The sequence below is a fragment of the Diabrotica undecimpunctata genome, chromosome 4, assembly GCF_040954645.1.
Source record: "Diabrotica undecimpunctata isolate CICGRU chromosome 4, icDiaUnde3, whole genome shotgun sequence".
NCBI classification, from domain to species: Eukaryota; Metazoa; Arthropoda; class Insecta; order Coleoptera; family Chrysomelidae; genus Diabrotica; species Diabrotica undecimpunctata.
The window spans coordinates 159,009,779-159,028,788 of record NC_092806.1 but is presented as its reverse complement, the minus strand read 5'-3'; the positions used below and the strand labels follow the sequence as shown (position 1 = coordinate 159,028,788).

Genomic DNA, 19,010 nt, shown 5'->3' with positions numbered 1-19,010 from the left:
TATTACAAAATTACCTAGATATGTGTAATACCTTTGTAAATAACGATTTTACTTTGTATTTAGTAGAGCTTGTGTGAACGGTTTTCTACTACTCTTAGGAGAATGGTGATCTTTCTGTATAATTGAAAGCGTGAAGTGCTTTTTATTGATGGAAAGAATTTTTTAGCAAAAAATTCATAATAACCAAAAATGCACTATTTGTCTAAAAAGATGGTAAAACTTACATAATTATTGATGTTGCACTTTTGGTAAACATCAATAATAAAATACAAAACTATACTAAATTCGACATGGATCTTTGTGACTTTTCAATTCCTTCTGGCTTTAACAGAGATTGATAAACTCAACTTTTTTAGCGATTGAGTGTATATCAATCATGTTGGTGAACAATCCAAAATATTCTTTATGTACTTACGTGTAGCTTCCATGGGTGTTATGGCATTTTCCGTGTCGACATGGCATGTGTTTGCATTCGTCCTTATCTTCGCGACACGAGGCCCCCGTAAAACCGGGAGCACACGTGCACTTGTAGGAATCACCGACCGAAGTGCATTCTGCGCCATTACGACAGGGTTGCGACGAACAGTGGTCCTGTTTTTCGCAATGTTCACCTGAAACATAAACAAATTCTTTAGTTAAACACTTTTACAACATAAGTTGTGTGCAAATAAATTTGTAAATACACATTGGTGATTAAGGATGGAGAACGAATAGATAATTCGAATCAAAGTGCATTAGTTTCGTTTTAAGACTAGGTACTACTTTGGACAAAATTTGCGGTCCACCAATACCATCGATGCGCGCTGGAGATGGAAGACAGGCAACAATATAGAACGCCGTGAAGTTCGAACCGGAGTACTTTTCCAACCGGGTCTTTGAGTATTGAACAAAGGCCACCCACCGTCCTTTTCCTTCCCTTTCCTTCTGCGATCGAGTATTAATCGATCGCTTCCTTGTATGTACCGAGTAGTAATCGGTCGGCCACCTTTAACCTAGACTAAGAATTGATTAGTCTTCCCTTGTTTTTGGGTATTGACCAATTATCGAATAAGTATCGCTAATATTTATTTTATGCAGGTATCAGCAGAGGACCGCAGCTCCGTCGAATTTATTTACTATGATTCATTCGTATTTCCATTTCATTGTACAGCTGGTTCCTAAAAATGAGACGACTCTTAAAGCGTATTTTGTAGAAAATTGAGCAGTGTATTTTGGAGGATAAATACTTATTATTTACATACTGTCACTGTCACTGCCAAATCTTAAAATTTGTCAGATAACTGATTCTGTTCAATCTCAAAAAGTGGCTTCACATGCTAGCAAAGAACTAAAAGCAAGAATTGTAACGAAATTAGAAGATGGTTGGTCACTATCTGCCGTAGAGAACCATTTTAACGTAAGCAGAACCACAGTTTTTAACATATCTTTTTAACTTTAACATTAATATCTATTCCACTCATGAAGATCGTACGCTTTTGGAGAGATAAGAAGAGAATCCTTTTGAAGATGCGAAAACTGCAAGAATTATGTCACAGTTTCCGGGAACAAAGACAACAACTTGGCGCAGAATAAAAACATCGCATCTTAGGTACCGAACTGCAAAAAAACAAGCTTTTACACCACAACAGAAGCAATCAAGACTTATATTTGCTTTAAACCATTAGCTACAAAATCAAGATTTTATAGACAGGATAATATTTACAGATGAGAAAATTTTTCAATCTTCTAATAAGGGCAAAATTGGGGTGTATAGACCAGATAATAATAGATTTAATCGTCTATACGTTGATAGATATCGAGCAGCTGGTCATTTTAGCGCCAATGTATGGGGGTGGATTTCATCTAGGGGAATGGGAATGGTATGGTGTATTAATGGCAGGTTTGTTGGGCAGACTTATCTGAATATTCTAGAAAACATCATGTTTCCCAGTGTAGAACAGTTGCATCCAAAAAATAATGTTATCCTCCAACAAGATAATTGTACTTATAGGAGGTTATATCGGTATAATACTATACCTCAAAATGCTGAAGAGCTGTGGCACGGTATACAACAGGTTTGGGAAGAGCTCTCTGAAGAAGACAATTTCATAGTTCCTTTCACGCAGATGGACCGAAGACTACAAGCTGTTATCAATGCAGATGGAGATATTACAAAATATTAATTTTATTTTTACATAATTAAATTTAGTATAGCTCTTCCATACCCTCGCTTTCTTCTGCTTATGTTAAAATGTTTTGCTGCCTCTGATAGTGCCCAGTGAAATTTAATTTGGTTACAAATCTTGCTTTAAAATATTGTTGAGTTAGGTCGTTTGTTTTATTCCTTAATAATAATAAAAATAATAACAACAACCCTATTTTATGTAAAAACTATCATTTATATAGTCTTTATAAAATGCAAAATCATATCCAAATTTAGACCTTAATAATTATTACAATTTATGAATTAACATTTGTAATCAATTGTTTGTTGTTTTTTTTTTTGTGTATTTTATTATTTGTTCATAAACCAATCAAATACACTGCTCAACATGATCAAATCTTACTAAGAGTCGTATCAGTTTTTTTAGGAACTAGCTGTACATGTTATATAGAAGTTAATATTATTTTTGTTATTTTTTGAATATATTTTTATTTTGATTAAACTTACGTTTTACTGAGTCTACTATCTATTAGAGCTACCCGTCATAATAGTGACGAAACTTTGACAAACATAACAAGAGACACATGGTGAATTTTGCAAGAATTAATGTGCTTTTAAAAATCTAGTATTTTTTCATAAAATATTTTAAAAATCGCTTTCGCCATTAGAAGCACCATTTCCTTTTATTTTATTAACTAAATAATCGTATTTTTATTGATTTATGCCATAACAAAAGCTTGAAGTGCGTTTAGACGAGCCCCCACTGGTGCAGTCTGTTTTAGTGCCCGTTTTTCGGTCGCATGTTTAGGATTTATTGAATAATTGGCCATCTCATCAAAGACTTCAAGGAATATTTGACCTCCAAGTTCATGCGCAGCGCATACATTACTTAGGACTCTCAGTTCGTTTTCAGTGTGCTCTGCAATGTTCATTAGCGCGACGTGGAAGGATTCTGCAGCCAATACGGCACACATCAAAAGGTTTTAATTATATATTTATTGTGGTGTTTTTCGTGATGCATTTGGTCTTATTTGATTTGGTAATTCGTCGAATTTTGGTAATCAATTACAAAAGTATAACATGAAAATATTCATAGAGAAAACGAAAACTGTAGTAATTGAAGGGTACAGGGGAACAAGGAGGAATGCCACTTTTGTTTAATTTTTTAGGAGAGCATTTTTAAAGTAGACTAATATTAATCATATATTTTGTTATATATGGTAATTTAAAAAAAAAATCATACGTTTGGTATGTTTACACTGTGGTTTAAAAATTTTCATGTAATTTGGATAACAGTAGAACAACACATTGTAAGAAATACCTAAAGACCCGTTTACACGGGTAGAGTAATGATGCAAGTACTTGGTAGAGTAGAGTAACTCTACCCGTAAAAACGCTCAGCGCAGTAGAGTAGCAAGTAGAGTGCATAGTACGTGGTAGAGTAGAGTGACTAGCAACATGTGGCAAAGTAACTCTACTCTACTACCACCACCACCGCCAAAATATCCACTCGCCTGCGCACTCTACCCATGGAACGCAGTCAATTCTGGTAGAGTAGAGTAGGTAGGAGAGTGCATAGAAACGCTGTCATTCCGGCTGGAGTTGTATTTTGTGTATAATATAATATAATATAATATAATAGTAGCATAATAGTTTACCGAAGATGAACTTCATTTCACTTTCACTTTAAAACTTGTGGAGATGTATGGCGAATACCAGTGTTTATGGAATTTAGGTAGTGTACACTACAGAAATAAAAGTATGAGGCAAGCTGCGGAGGATGAAATCGTCGAAAGAATTGCAAAAAGGGGCTTTGGAGTAAACGAGCTCAAGCAAACAATTAAAAATATAGGTTCACTTATAATCAAGAGTGTTTAAAAATACAAAAATCAAAAAAATCGGGTTCAGGTTCAGCCGATGTTTACGGTCCGAACGTGAAATGGTTCACTCCTATGGAAGCAATTATGAAAGGTGCAAAAAGAAACAAGAAAACTGAAGGCTCACGGGTACGTTACAGGTTTTTATTACTTGTTAATGAAAAATACAATAAGAAATAAAAAATGTATTCTTATCAAGATAAAAGCTGAGGCCCCGTGTGTATTCCTTCTTTTCAGCCACTCTCTCATCCACTCCTTTTTTTGTTTATTTACCTCATCATCGATAGCTTCAGCGACCTCTGTTACAAATGCATTTGCAACAGTAGCTAAACAATTTTGAATCAATTTTCTTTTTCTTTAATTCATTTTGTACTAAACAAACACCCACTCCACACTATACTAGCATCAGTACTATACTTGTAACTCTCCTCGTGTGAACGGTATCAAGCCATTTTTGGTAGAGTAGCGAGTAGAGTCGACTCTACTCGCTACTCTACTCTCCTCACAACTCTACTCGTGTAAACAAGTCTTAAGAAATAAACTTTCAAGAATTTAATTTAAGAAAAGCAACAAAAATAAAAAGATAATACAATTTTGCTTAGTCCGTATAATAATAATATAATAATTGCGTATAATCCAACTTGTCCTCATTCAACATGTGGTAAGGGCTTTGAAATACTCTTCTGCATTCTTTGTGCAAAATCTGGACAGGTGCACAAGGTCATCAAACTTCGAAATAGGAATCAAACCTACAAACAGAATACTTAGTTCCCAATACAACCACATTAATTTATTACTTTTTCATACCTTCATAAAGATAGTCTCGTAGTTCAAACTCATTGTTTTGCAAGTTAGAGTGCTTTGATATTGGACGGCGGTTTGCGATTACTGCAGACTCAAAAAGACCATTATATGAATTTCGGTAATAAATAAAACGAGGATGCGATTTATCAATCTTGGCTTCTCGGAGAGGTCTAGTTTTAAAGTGTAAGTTTTGTTCAGGTGGTTTGACCATTTCCTAAATAGCAGCTAATCCACCTCTATTAAATTAAAAGGAGAAGGTTTCACTCTGGCTTGACGAAAATCTCCATCCATTCATTTGGCTGCTCTACTTTAGTTTTTTGGTTAATTAGGCCCATATTCCTATCTGTTTCAAGATAGAAATGACCTCTTATAGGAAAACATATTTTTATTTCATCAAATCTTTTTTCGTTGTGCACTAAGTTGTGGAGAAATCTTAAAACAGTATAATTCTTGTTTTGTCCTTCGCATGAATCACAGAAGATGGAAATACGTCGGACATTTATATTAAGATAATTGTATACGAAATCGTGCAACATTGAGCACACATCATCACCATCCTCTCTGATTAAAACGACAATTGGAAGTATTGTTCTGAAGCTATTTTCTTGTAGCATTTTAAAGTAATTACTATTTAAATGGGAATAAGCCACAATTTACTAATGTTTGTATTTTGAGAACGATTTCCGAAGAGGAAATTGAAACGTCAATAAACGTACTTTAACCTTTAATTGTGGCTTATTCCCATTTAAATAGTGACAACTGGAAGATTTTTGTTTTATTAGCTTACACTTAAATCTAAAATTTGCTATCAGCGGTTAGTAATCGAAACCAACATACTCTCCTGCCACGTGGAGTGGCTTCCTCTCCAATGGAGTGGAAGCGTGGGTTCTAAGTGAGGCTATGCTTAAACGCTGATGTTAGTATAGAGATGACTGATTACTAAAGATAAGCTAGGTCGACAGAGTAAGAAATAAGGGGGTCCTTAGACGCCTGAACCAAACAGCATAACGGGTCAGTGTTAAACTGTTTGTTCGGGCTGTTAGGCCGTTGTCTTCTGAGATTAGTTCTCGACGTTTCGCCAACACTAGGAGTTGGCATCTTCTGGAGATGTTACTGCTTCGCTTGTAAGCTGAAACTGACGCCGCGTTGTACTGCGGAGGCCATATTCATATTTTCTACTCGCGTCCCCTCCACTGGTTTCGGCGTGAGGGGACGTGCCGTCGGTTGTAGGTTTTCATTTTTCGTGATTTGCGGGAAGGGTAAGCTAACAGAGAAAATCAAGGACTGTTTAAAATCGGTGAAGGACAAACGCGACCCGTTAGCAACGGCTGGAGAATACCGTATACCATGAACATGTGGAATGGTATATGTGATAACCACATAATACCATTCAAAATTCGAAATTTTCGAAAAATTCGAAAGGTGCAAGGTAAACGTGGTCCTGGTAGAAGAATATCATGGCTGAAAAATCTAGACTATGGTACAAAAAATCGAATACGTCATTATTTAGAGCTGCTGTCAATAAAGTCACAATAGCGAACATAACAGTCATTTAACTAGAACAAGAATATTAGAAATAACACTGAAAGAAAATAAAACTGTATACATAGTTGGTATGAATTGAATGATCCCTTGCTTTTTTTAATTCCTAATCAGTCCAACCGGAATACCACTTTCTGTTGCAGTAGCTCCTTTATTTTCAATATCTTTAAATATTTTAATGCACACAATAAACCAGTTTAAAGATTTCGTACGCTACTGATATAAGATATATAAATGTTAGTCGCAATGGACTTAAGTACACACTCAGATAAGGAAGTCGCATTAACGTTGCATAAATATTACCCAGATCAAGATATTGCTAGTTAGTTAGAATTTTGAAATGCCCAGTTTGTGCAGCAATTTGCTTTGTTCGTCAAATATAACTTGTGGCACTCGGAGATTACCGTATCCGCCACTCCCCAATAGACAAATACGACAATGTTGGTCGTTTGAAATGCCTTTTTGGAACGATGACTAATTTATACTTTTAATGGTATCATGATACAGTATAAAAAACACTATTTATACAATAATAAGTAAATTTTTTGTCAAAATTGTATTATTTTTAACTCGTATAAACAAATTTTGACGCGGAAAATTTGTTTACACATTGAAACTCCTTTTGCTAAACGTAAAATATTCAGACTTCTGAAAGTAAAATTATAAAAAGAGAAATCTCAGCGATTACCTCTCAGCTTCTTTCTACATGTAAAACTGACCCCAGGCCACTATTATAAAGCACAAAGTGAATATCAAATAAGGACCACAACTAGTTCGTGAACTAGACATTCTTTAATAATTTATCAGAAAGAATGAGATAAGCATCTAGATGACAATAGCAGTTTGGCTGCTTCACTTTCCAAGATCGTTTATCTACCAATATGTGGTATTAACAAAGATTATTGTATAGGAAAATAGATTTAGAAGAGATAAAGACCCATAGTTCAAAAGCGAACATTCGAATTGGCAAGAATGAATTCGCAGAAGAATCGTCACAGTCTGCTAGTATGTAAAAGAGTTCCAAGTATCGGACATCAGACTGTGCCGTGGCGCATGTACCTCCACCACAATATATTGGATTCGAGAAATATGTTCAGGTTTAGACGAGATAGTTCATTCTACAATTATTATTACAGTTGTTGGCCTAAAGGATTCACGACGTATAATTATGGTATCGCGCAATATTTTAGATATATTTCTTCGACAAAAGCCTTATGGGTTTATAGAAAATTCATTTTGCACGTTTCTACGAATAGAAAAGGTGTTCTTAGTCATACACCAGAAGGTTATTTGTGGCAGCAATTTAAGACAACTCGTCGTACTTTTAAAAACTATTGTATAATTACAGAAGAGTAAATTAAAGCTTTAAGTAACTGGAGTGAAAATTTTTTAGATCCGCAGGTAAACGAGTAAAGACAACATACAGGAAACTAATAGTTGACAAGGCAGTATGGAAGTTGCGTCAGGAAGATCATACACTTATGGAATTGGAGGAAGACAAGACAGAGAAGAACATGGATCAAAAAACTATCAAAAAACCTCAGACAAAGGCAACGAATTTGGCAAAGAATAAGGATAAGATAGTAAGGAAAAAAACAAAAGATAACATAACGTCCAAAGATCAGGGAACAAAAAAGAAAAAATACAAAGAAAGCAAAAAAATATACTAAAAATAGTAACACGGAATAATATTAAGGACTGGAAAGATGGAAGAAGTAGCAAGAGAGTTAAAAAACACACAATAGACATCGCTGCGATACAAGAAGAATAAAATATTGAAAAAGAAAAAATCATAAAATAAAACAATTTTACAAAAAATCAGAGAAAAAAAATACGCATAGCATTAAAACAGAAATGGAATGTGTTCATAAATCCTATTTTAGATTCTACGATTTGTTTGGCCCATATAGGATCATGGGCAGTCTGGACAAGGAATTTCATAAACTCTGTGTTGTTCATTTAAATTGTTGTCAGTCAAATTAAGAATTTTATCGATTTTGTCAGTGACATCTTTGATATAAGGAAGAAAAGCTTTCGTATGATGAAGGTCTTAGTCTTGCTTGAGATTGAGTTGGAGATTGATTTCTGTGGATGCTCCTATTGATGTGATTTTTACGGTAACCGTTTTGGATTTATAGGGTTTGTTTTAAACTAGAGAGCTCAACGACTACTTGCATCTTGTCCGATCAATCAAATATAACATTCCAATTAAACAACACGGAGTTTGTGAAATTCCTTCTGCAGACTGTTCCCGATCTTATATAGGCCGAACAAATCGTAGAATCCAAAATAAGATTTATGAAAAGATTCCATTTCGGTTTGACTCATTGAAATCGACACGATTTGTTTCAGTTAAATTTCCATAGCAGCCCACTAATACATGAGTTCTTTTTACGAAGTTCGCAAGTGCATTACAAATGGATACCACATCCGTCAAAGCAGCTACAGGTCCCAGAAACTGCAGCCCAAAAACAAAGGCGATTAGAATTTGCTAACGAACATCTGGATTGGGACGACTATCAATGGAGTCAGGTTTTATTCTCCGACGAAAGTAGGATCTGCCTACACGGCAACTACAAGAGACGTAGAGTCTATAGAAGGCCAGAAGGGCGGTTTGCTCAATATTGTATACGAATATGCTCGATATGTGTCATATGGAGGCGGTCCTTGCATGTTTTGGGCAGGCATTTCCATGGATGGGAAAACCGAGTTGGTTTTCGTGCTTTGTTTAGGATATGGACGAGGTTTAACGACGGATCGTTACATCTGAGACATTTTGGAGGAACGTGTGGTTCCATACGCGGGATTTATTGGTGATGCCTTTATTTTAATGCAAGATGCCATACCGCATGAGTCACCACGACCTATCTGACTGAGATCGGTATACCTACAATAGATTGGCCTGCGTTGAGCACGGACTTAAATCCAATAGAGCATGTTTGGGATTAGCTTAAAAAAACAAAGGGTCCGGGATCGACCAGGGAGCATAATGGAATCGAGAGCTGCTAATGATGAATGAGAAGCAATGCCACAATAATTGAAAAGTCATCCGATTCATCCGAAATCGATTTTAAGGTGTAATTAGGAGCAGGGGTAGTAATATCCTTTTTGTAATTGACGATTTCTCTGTTCAAACCGTTACTTGCGTTCGTTCCGATGATGAATATTTCGGAAACTCTGTTAGTATTGCATATTGTTTTTATAAGGTGTCCTCCAAATAATGCAATAGCAGTTTTTGTAAGTTCGATAATAAAGCTATTGTTTGCACATAACCTCAATTTTCGCTTTTGAGTCGATTGTTTTGCACTGTTCTGCTCAAATTTGCTTTGTTAGTAAATATTTTTCCATGGATAGGTTTTGTACGTGCATAGATCCACAGTTTATACCTACAAATGCCCTGTAAGAGAAGTTTCAGTTTGATTGCTCCTCGTATACGTATTTAAATAGGTTTCATAATTTAAATGTGATTTCCTCGATTAATTTCAAGCCATATAAAGGCGAAACCGTTAAGTAAACACATCTAGATAACGAAAATTATAAATTTCGTCGGTGTTTACCATAAAAATGTTGCCCGAAGATTCGAGACTTGAGACGGGCACACTATTTGAATATGAATGTCGGTCCATTAACCATGGGGAATAAATGCGCCCATTTCGAATGCATCTCATTCGTCTTGTGGAGTGAAGATTCGCGTTAAAGTCCACAGATATTATAACCGGTCGCAAATTATGTAAATTTTTTCGGGCCTTCAATTTGTTTTCCGTCAAAGTGACATTGTTTTACGGGGGTATTTCGAATGAGAGACGAAACTCGTTTGTTGGAGGAGCATGTACGAGAGAAGATCAGTCAAGTTTTTAATGTATCTGAACTAATTTAGTGTTTGGACAACAATTGTACGATATTATAGATTGGGGCAGATTGGGGCTGATTGGGAATTAGTAAAAGCATAATGCAGCGTTTAAAAATTATTGACGGCAGATTTTAACATAGCTGGTGTGTCAAAAGAGTTTTGTAGATTCCTACTTTACACCTGCTACAAATTAACATTTCACAGACAAAGTGGATGGCAGTTGGAAATATTAATTTAGATCAAGGTTTGTTTTCGAAATTTTAAATTAGAAGCATTCGAATTGTGGTGCTATCGACGGATGATAAAAATATCATGGGTTATACACACTTCCAATGAAGATGTTCTTAAAATGATGAATGGAGAAAGTTTGCTCACAAACATCTTAAAGAGAAGAAAAAGGCCATGTAATTAGAGGACTCAAATACCATCTACTTCGTCTTATAATATATGGAAAAGTGTACGGAAAGAGATGGATTGGTCGAAAGAAACTTTCATAGCTACGTAATATTAGATAATGGTGTGGCATCACAGTAGAAGAATTATTTCGCGCAGCAGACGATAGAGAACGGTTTCAGAAAATTGCAGAGACAAATTAGAAAATCTTGTACGAATTCGATATCGTTTGGGAGACGCATCATAGAAAATGTGGAATGAAAGCTTTAATATTTTTTATCTGGACGAAATGTGTATTAATGAAGTACATTTTGGAAGAAAAGTAGCCTACTGGATTAAGATTTTTAACTGGTGAAGGTGGTCGTTTGACTGACATTGGAGAAGATAAAGGAGTTGTGCATCAAAATTTGTTAGAGTCTGTTTCAAACTCTACGAAAGACTACTATGAAAAAACGACTTCTGAAGATTATTTTTTTAATAATGATAAATTTCCTACGACAATGATGTCGTAGTTTTGGATAAGTCAATTATCATTCGATATTAAAGGAACTTTTACCTGACAGTAATAGTAGTTTCTCTAAGAATAATAAAAACAGGTAATCTCAATATGCATTAGGTCGGGAATAAAAAGAAAAAGTCATTGGTACCAAATCTGGTCAGTAATATGGATGATTCGGCAATTTTATGGGTAAATGGTGAACATTTTTAATGATTATTCCATGCTTCTTTATTGTTATTGTTTAGTGTATTTTATTTAATCTGCATCAGTAAAACCTTTTCTATTACCCACTATAAGAACAATATATAATCGAGAAATAACTTTGAGAATAAAATCCACTTGATTGTGCAAAATATTGTTGTACTGTAATGTCATTAATAAACTTATTTGAATGGTATGAATACGAGTAACAATAAAATAGAGTTTATGTTCCTCACAAAATTTGCTGGTATAAAAAACACTGTGTAAAGGTGACCATACATGGAAATATAATAAAATTGAGCGTTTCTTACCTGTATACCCTGGGGCGCAGGCGCACTGGTACGACTCCAAGGACCGCAGAGAACACGTGCCCCCGTTCAAACACGGTTTCTGATCGCATGAATTCGCTATTCTGATCTCGCACAGCGAAGCACTAAACCCGAGCGGACACTGACAAGTGAAGCTCGGCGCTTCACCCGGTGATACGCGGACCTGACACGAGCCGCCATTTTGACAACGGGGGCCTTGCGACGGGTGGCACGGATTCGGGTACTGGCAGTATTCTCCGACGTATTTTGAGGTGCAACTGAAACAAAAAATAAAAATTAGGATCTGATAGAATGTATTTTAAAGAGTGTAATTTGCAAATTTCATAATCTATTACAACTTGGTATGGTATATTATAGTATAGTAGCTGACTTTGGTCAGATCATTGTCCACTGGACTATACGTCATAAGTTTTGAGTCATCAAGTTAAATTTTTAGAAGAGTTTATTATGAGAATATCTTCATTATACCGTATCATCAAATAAATGATAAAGAGGTGCTATGTTGGCTTTATACGCGTTATAGTTTATTTTTATGAACGAGAGAGTAATTAGCATAATTTTAACTGGTAGCTCCGACCACTCCATGGGCGTGCTCAAGATTAATTGAAAAATTACTTTGAATAATTGTAAAAAATAAATGAATTATTTCAGTGTTATAAAGTTTTATGTGTATGTAAACAAAAGTGACCTCTTTTATCACACACTATATTAGAACTGACTGGCCTACATTAAAAAGGGTTTTAAAAATTCACATTTTTTTTTAATTTTTACAAATTACAAAAGAGAAAAAGAGTTTTTAAAACCGTCTAAGGTATGTTAAATAGATGAATAAAAATATTAATATAAAACTTACAGCTACTTGTTACAAATCCAAATCAGATTCAGAAGATGACCTTTCAGAACCAAGATTTATAATAACTGGCTCGATCATTTTATCAGTAATATTCTCCAGCTTCCACATTTTTTCCTCTTCTTTAATAGTGTGATTTACTGCCTTTTCCCAGTTTTCAGGTTTTACATTATTTACGGCCTCCAAAAACAACTGTTTAACATCATGAATTTTAAAAGTGGTATTTTTTCTTGAAACTTCACTCTTTATCTGTGCCCATACCAGTTCAATCGGGTTTAATTCACAATGATTTAGTGGGGATCTAAGTACTGTCATTCAACGATTTTTGGCAATTTCATCAATTTCGTATTTTTTAAATTTTTCTTTATGAAGGGCACACAACGAATAAAGTTCCTTTCTTATAGATCCGGGATGGTACGTAATATTTTTTGAACTCAGCCAATTCTGCAAGTCTTTTTTTAACCACTTGTTATGGGCAGTCCTTCTATAAGTCTGGAGTGATAACTTGCATTATCCATTACTATTACACAGTTCTTAGGAAGAAGATCTATCATTTGTTCGAACCATTCTTGAAAGACATCAGCGTTCATGTCTTCATGGTAGTCACCGGTACGAGTTGATTTAAAAGTTAATAAACCACCTTCAACAAAACCGTCTGAACTGCCAATGTGTACTATTATCAGCCTGCGTCCCTTTCCTGATGGTGGGTTTAAACCAGTAGATAAGTTATTTACAAAAGCGTGCCTTTGACTTGTAACAGTTTCATCCTGCCAAAATTTATTTGGTGTATGACCCTCGTTGATCCATGTTTCATCAAGATAAAATATTTTTCTTTTTTGGTTTCTCATTTCCTTTATGGTTCTTAGAAAATGTCTTCTCCATATGACAATATCGCTTCTTTCTAATAAAATAGACTTTCTGGTATTCTTTTTCCAGCGGAAGCCTATTTCTTTTAAAAGTTTCCATAACGTACTTCGACTCATTTCTGGGTAATCCTTATCATCTCGAACTGAGACAAGAACTTTATCCAATGTTGGAAATTCTTGTCTAAAGAAGAATTCATGCACTTTCCGTCGAAGTCCTTCTTTGAAATGATATTCTATTTGAAATTTTGGTTTCCCTGGAGCATTACGTGGCATTTGAAAACTACCACATTTCTCTTCTTTAATAACTCTGTAAATCGTAGATTTCCCAACACCAAGTGTACTGCTAACTAACTCAACGGTCTCATCAACACTTTCACATAAACGTTTGTCTGTAAATGATTTAAAACAATTAAATATTAATGTTTTTTCATTAACTGTTAGAGGACCAATTTTTCGGCGTTTACACGGCACTTCCAAATTTTCCATAACACTAGTATACACAATAAATTGCACCTTGCAACTGAAGTACCTACTTTTAGTGAACTGTTAAGAATTTTGAATACGCCACTTGGACCTTCCTATATACAAAATGGAAAAACCCACTATCACATTTTCTGTGGAATAAGTTTAGAAGGTAATTATCTAGTCAATTACTGTCGTAGATTCCTGGAATTAAAGAATTAAATGTTTGATTGTTGAAACCCTTACTTCGTGGAATGCACTCATTTCAGATAAAATAAAACGTTTTATTTTATTTAAAGAATTAAACTTTATTTTGCAAATAGGCAAAGAATTAAACTTTATTTTGCAAATAGATAAAATAAAACGTTTTATTTTATCTAAAGAATTAAACTTTATTTTGCAAATAGGTAGGTACTTATTAAACTTTTATTGGTTATATATAACCAATAAAATAAACATCTTACATTTCTTGCAAATTCATTAGTACCTGTTAACCTCCATCACTCCGACACTGGCAACCTTATTTAGGGATTAGTAACACTCACAACTATTGTATTCTATTCTGCTCCAACCTTTATACCTGGTGGTCATACTCAATTTAAAATTGTTTTCCTATATACTTCTGTAAACTTGTTGACAAATATCTGTTTTTCATTGAGTCACCCGTATCAACAGTTTAGGGATTTGCATACATAATTTATTGTTTTATTACTCTCTCATACATAAAAATACACTATAGAGACACACAAATAATGCAGTTGTCTTGGGAAACATAAAGTTTCTACAATTGTTTTGGTCAATAATAAAGCATATATATATAGCATATTTCTATTCTATCATAAATGGAATTGATTTGCGTCAGTTTAGGGGGTTGAAGATATCAAAAAACAATGTATGCACAATTTTGCATTAATGTTAATTATAAAAATGTGTTCAAAATACGGATAGCGTTCATCAATTATCTTAAACAAGGAAAAACCAGCAATAGTGGATACCAGACAAACAAAAAAAAAGCAAACGCGTCTATCAACTTACATTAAACACAGCTTATAGTAACGAATTTTCACGCAGAATGGTAGATAAATAAATTGCCTTCTTAAATTTTCAACCCTTCTGCTATGTGCCAAAATAATTTTGTTTTATACATTTCATGGGCAGACCAACGATTATCCAAAAACTGAAACCAATAATTCATTATACTGTTAAGCCTGTAAATTTTCCAAGCAAACAAAATCAATGACAAAAGGAACGAATGATTGGAAAAAGGTACAAAAAAAATGTCAGAGCATGAAAACTTCAGTGACCATATTAACTGCATTTTAATTTTCATAATAAGATCTAAAATTACAGGACCCAATGACATTTAACTGAAAACTAAGTGAGCTTCATTTTAAAAGACAGAAAAATCCCAATACACTTAAAACGAAAAACCTGTGACACTTGTATACTACCAGTTGCAACTTGGATTGAAAACTATGGCAATAACAAGAAAAATGGCAGAAAAATTAAGAGTAACTCAACGGGCCATGGAGAGGATCATGTTAAATATAAACCTCAGAGACAAAATTCCTAACATCGAAGAACTAAAGTAACCGACATCATGGAAAAAATAGCGACATTGAGATGACAATGGGTAACACATGTAGCAAAACAAGACACCAACAGATGGTCTTATAAAGTGACATTCTAGAGACCTCGAGAAACGAAAAGAAGCGTGGGAAAACCCAAAACGAGATGGACAGACGATATAACAGCTGTAGCTGGAAAGCAGTGGATGAGAATTGCAAAAGATAGGAAAGCGTGGGAAGCAATTGGAGGAGGCCTATGTCCAACACGGATAAATGAAGGCTGAAGAAGAAAAAGAAGACCTACTTAAACGTGTGGTAGCGACAATCAAATTTATCTTTCGTTTTTCTTCATCCACTTTTTAGTGTTTCCTGGTAAAAATAAAGTATTTTTTCAGTGAAAGTAAGTAATGGTTTATTATATAGTTGCTTTGGAATATTTATCTGAGCTCGATCCATTTTTGAGGAAACATATAAAAAATGTGCAAACTGCGGCAGCGGTACTATAAACTATTTGTCATCTACAGTATGTGATTAATTTATTACATAGGTCAAACCTATGTATCAAACGATTGCTTTTGAATGAGGAAAACAAGCGAATAACAGCAGCTCATAACCAAAAATCGCAGAATAAAACTATATATGTGGTCTGCGTATATTTTACCAACCGTTACGATAGCACCTGAATTAATCAAGATAAAGATCCCCATATTTCTTCGTTTCTTTGATAATCTTTAAATTTTTACTAAAACCGTCCAGACGAACATTTATTCTCTGGTCCATATCACCGCGGACAACTTCATATGTAATGTAATGACCCTTGATCATTAACATTAACCAACCCATTCCTTATCTAAAAGACGAATGGTAACTCCCGAGTACATATACGAAAAAGCTTTAATGGCATCTCATACTTAGTGAATGCTTAAAACCGACTAATGGTATCGCTCGGCAGAGAAAGTATGTTGAATGGATTGTATTCATAAAATGTGTCCATGGATAAAAGTGTATTTTTTATCCAATTGCTTTATTGTAGTTTTTTTGAGGGAAAGTATTTAGAATTCTTGTGGTGAGATGGTAATTATTTGATTAATAACTCTACACTTTTATTTATGACAAAAAAAAAGATAGTAGAACAAATGAGACGGAATATGAAGTAACCTAATACCATTGTACTGGTTAGTTAACAATTTTTTGGTTTCTTAAGAAGTGATAAAGCTTCGTTTATTAAGTGAATATATAAAGAAAGAAGTTTATTTTTGACAAGCTTTCTTCATTAAACGATATTTTGTTGGTATTTACATTTATTACAATTCATAGGCATATTTTTCTTTAATTCTTTTTTACTTTTACTTTAAGATACCAACTAGGTTGTTACAACAGCATTTTTATTCAACTAAAAGCCTTTTTTATTGCCCCTCACTCTACATGTACTTTTTGTTAATGAATTTGCCACATTATACATTATCCCTAAAGCCTTACACGTATTGTAGGTAGATGCAACAATGGACCACATAAAATAAAACAATGATTTACGATATAATAGTTATTGTCATATTTATCTCAACAATCTTCATGATGTTCTTTCAACATTTAATTATAACATGAGATTGTGTTATAACATAACGTTGATCAATCAATTTCAAGCTGAAAAAAATGGCTTCAGTCATTAAGTGTGATCGTAAAACATTCCACCACCAAGAAGAATGTAGCTGACTCGGATGAGAGCTCAGAACTCGGACATAATATGACCAAAATCTCTTATGTAAAAATTGGACAACCTCATTTAATACAATTAAAGCACTTAATATTATCAAGAAATTTATAAAAAAAATACAAACAGACTGGTAGTAAAAGAGCAGTTGTTAGTGACCGAAATAAAGCAAAAATCTAGCCTAAGGATAAACAATAAAAAGCAAATCGAGATTTTCTTGCAACAGAAATTGAGCTATATTGAAGACAATATTAAATATACAGAAATTTCTACCAAAAGATAAAATGGAAATGCACCATCATAATACCTCGGCCTCTATAAACTAAATTCATTTAACAGAAAAGTAGCCGTCAACAAATGCATGTACAGAACACGCGAAACCTGATATTTATATAATTGTACAGGGTTGTATTAAGATTCTAGCAGTCTATAACATCTAAATTTGAAATGAATTAATTTATAATTTTTAGGATTACTGTTAAAATAATAGTAATCAATGATTAATCTTCCAAAGAAGTATACTTTAATATTAGTTTTTGTAAACTGTCATTCACACATCATTAGATAATTGTGGTATTAATCAAAAGAAAGAAATATTGTGGTATTAATCAAAAAATAGAAAGTTGTTTTTATACATTTTACGCTTTAAGACCAATATTTGGAAATAAGTAATAATATTATCATTAATGATATAAAAAAGAGACCTCTTCTTGTGTAAAAGTTAGGGAAAATACTTATACATATATTATTGGGTAGATAGACTTATACATTTAACATTACATTAACATTAAAAAATAAAATTTATTAAGTCGACGTTTCGATTTCGCATACAGGAGACAAAACTATATATGAATCCATTTATAGATCGTCCCCAATATTGCATAGGCGACAACGCACAAAGGCACATACTTTGCGGATGTAAAACGAAAGGTTTTCTTTGAAAATGATGAAAAAAACTTTTTACTATTACATATAAGTAATATCCAATTACGAAAAATAAGTACTGGAAAACTACATAGGTACAATGAGTAAAATGGGTTACAGTTTTTCATTTTTAAAATATTCCATTTTGTTTATGTAATTTCGAATAATTTCGTATCTTTTATTTATCATTGCTACTCATTTCCACATCAAAAGCTAGATCCATCTTCAACCGGATGGGGGCCTTCTTCAAGAGCCACAACCTCTCTCTTGCTATAAAAGTAAGAATGCTGCGATGCTACGTCTAATCTGTTCTTTTTTATGGCGTTGAATCGTGGACCTTGAACGAAGATATGTGCAGAAAATTGAAAGCATTTGAGATGTGGCTGTATCAGAGAATACTTAAAATCCCGTGGACTGACCGAGTCACCAATGAGGAGGTCCTGAGAAGAATGAAGAAGAACCGAGAGGTACTGACCACCATAAAATCTCGAAAGTTACAGTACTTTGGACACATTATGCGAAATAAATCCAGATATGCCCTTCTATAAGCCATCCTGCTAGGAAAAATATTTGGACAACGGGGTCCAGGAATTACATGATGGATTTTTCAGACCTGTCGAAAGTCCATCCAAAAATGCTTGTCTTGATGAGGTGACTGACTTATCAATCCATGTTTTTCATTTAGTATGACCGGCGTTAATCCAAGTCTCATCTAAATAATATATTTTACGATTGCCATTCCTATAATCTTTTATCTGCCTTAAAAATTCTCTTCTAAAGATTACAAGGTCATCTCTGTCTGTAAGCATACTGTTCCTGCCACGTTTTTCAAATTTGAATTGAAGTTTTTTCAAAAGCTTGTAAAAAGGAGTACGTTTGAAATCAGGTAGATTGGGTCGTCGTTGACCTGTTGTAGAACTCTATCTATCGTGGGAATTTGATTTCTAAAAAAGAATTGATGCACTATTCTTCTTATCGCTCTAATAACTTT

The 19,010-nt window shown here is 34.1% G+C and overlaps 1 protein-coding gene across 2 annotated transcripts in view; it reads right to left on the bottom strand.

Annotated features, from left to right (window-relative positions):
• The window catches only part of N (neurogenic locus Notch protein), a 367,839-nt gene that overhangs the window by 181,162 nt on the left and 167,667 nt on the right, over nucleotides 1-19,010 (bottom strand). For both annotated transcript variants that reach the window (XM_072530756.1, XM_072530757.1), the window contains exons 3-4: nucleotides 11,621-11,895; nucleotides 416-611 (exon numbers count right to left, since the gene is read on the bottom strand). In XM_072530756.1, the coding sequence (XP_072386857.1) occupies nucleotides 416-611; nucleotides 11,621-11,895 (471 nt within the window). The remainder of the gene's footprint in view (nucleotides 1-415; nucleotides 612-11,620; nucleotides 11,896-19,010) is intronic.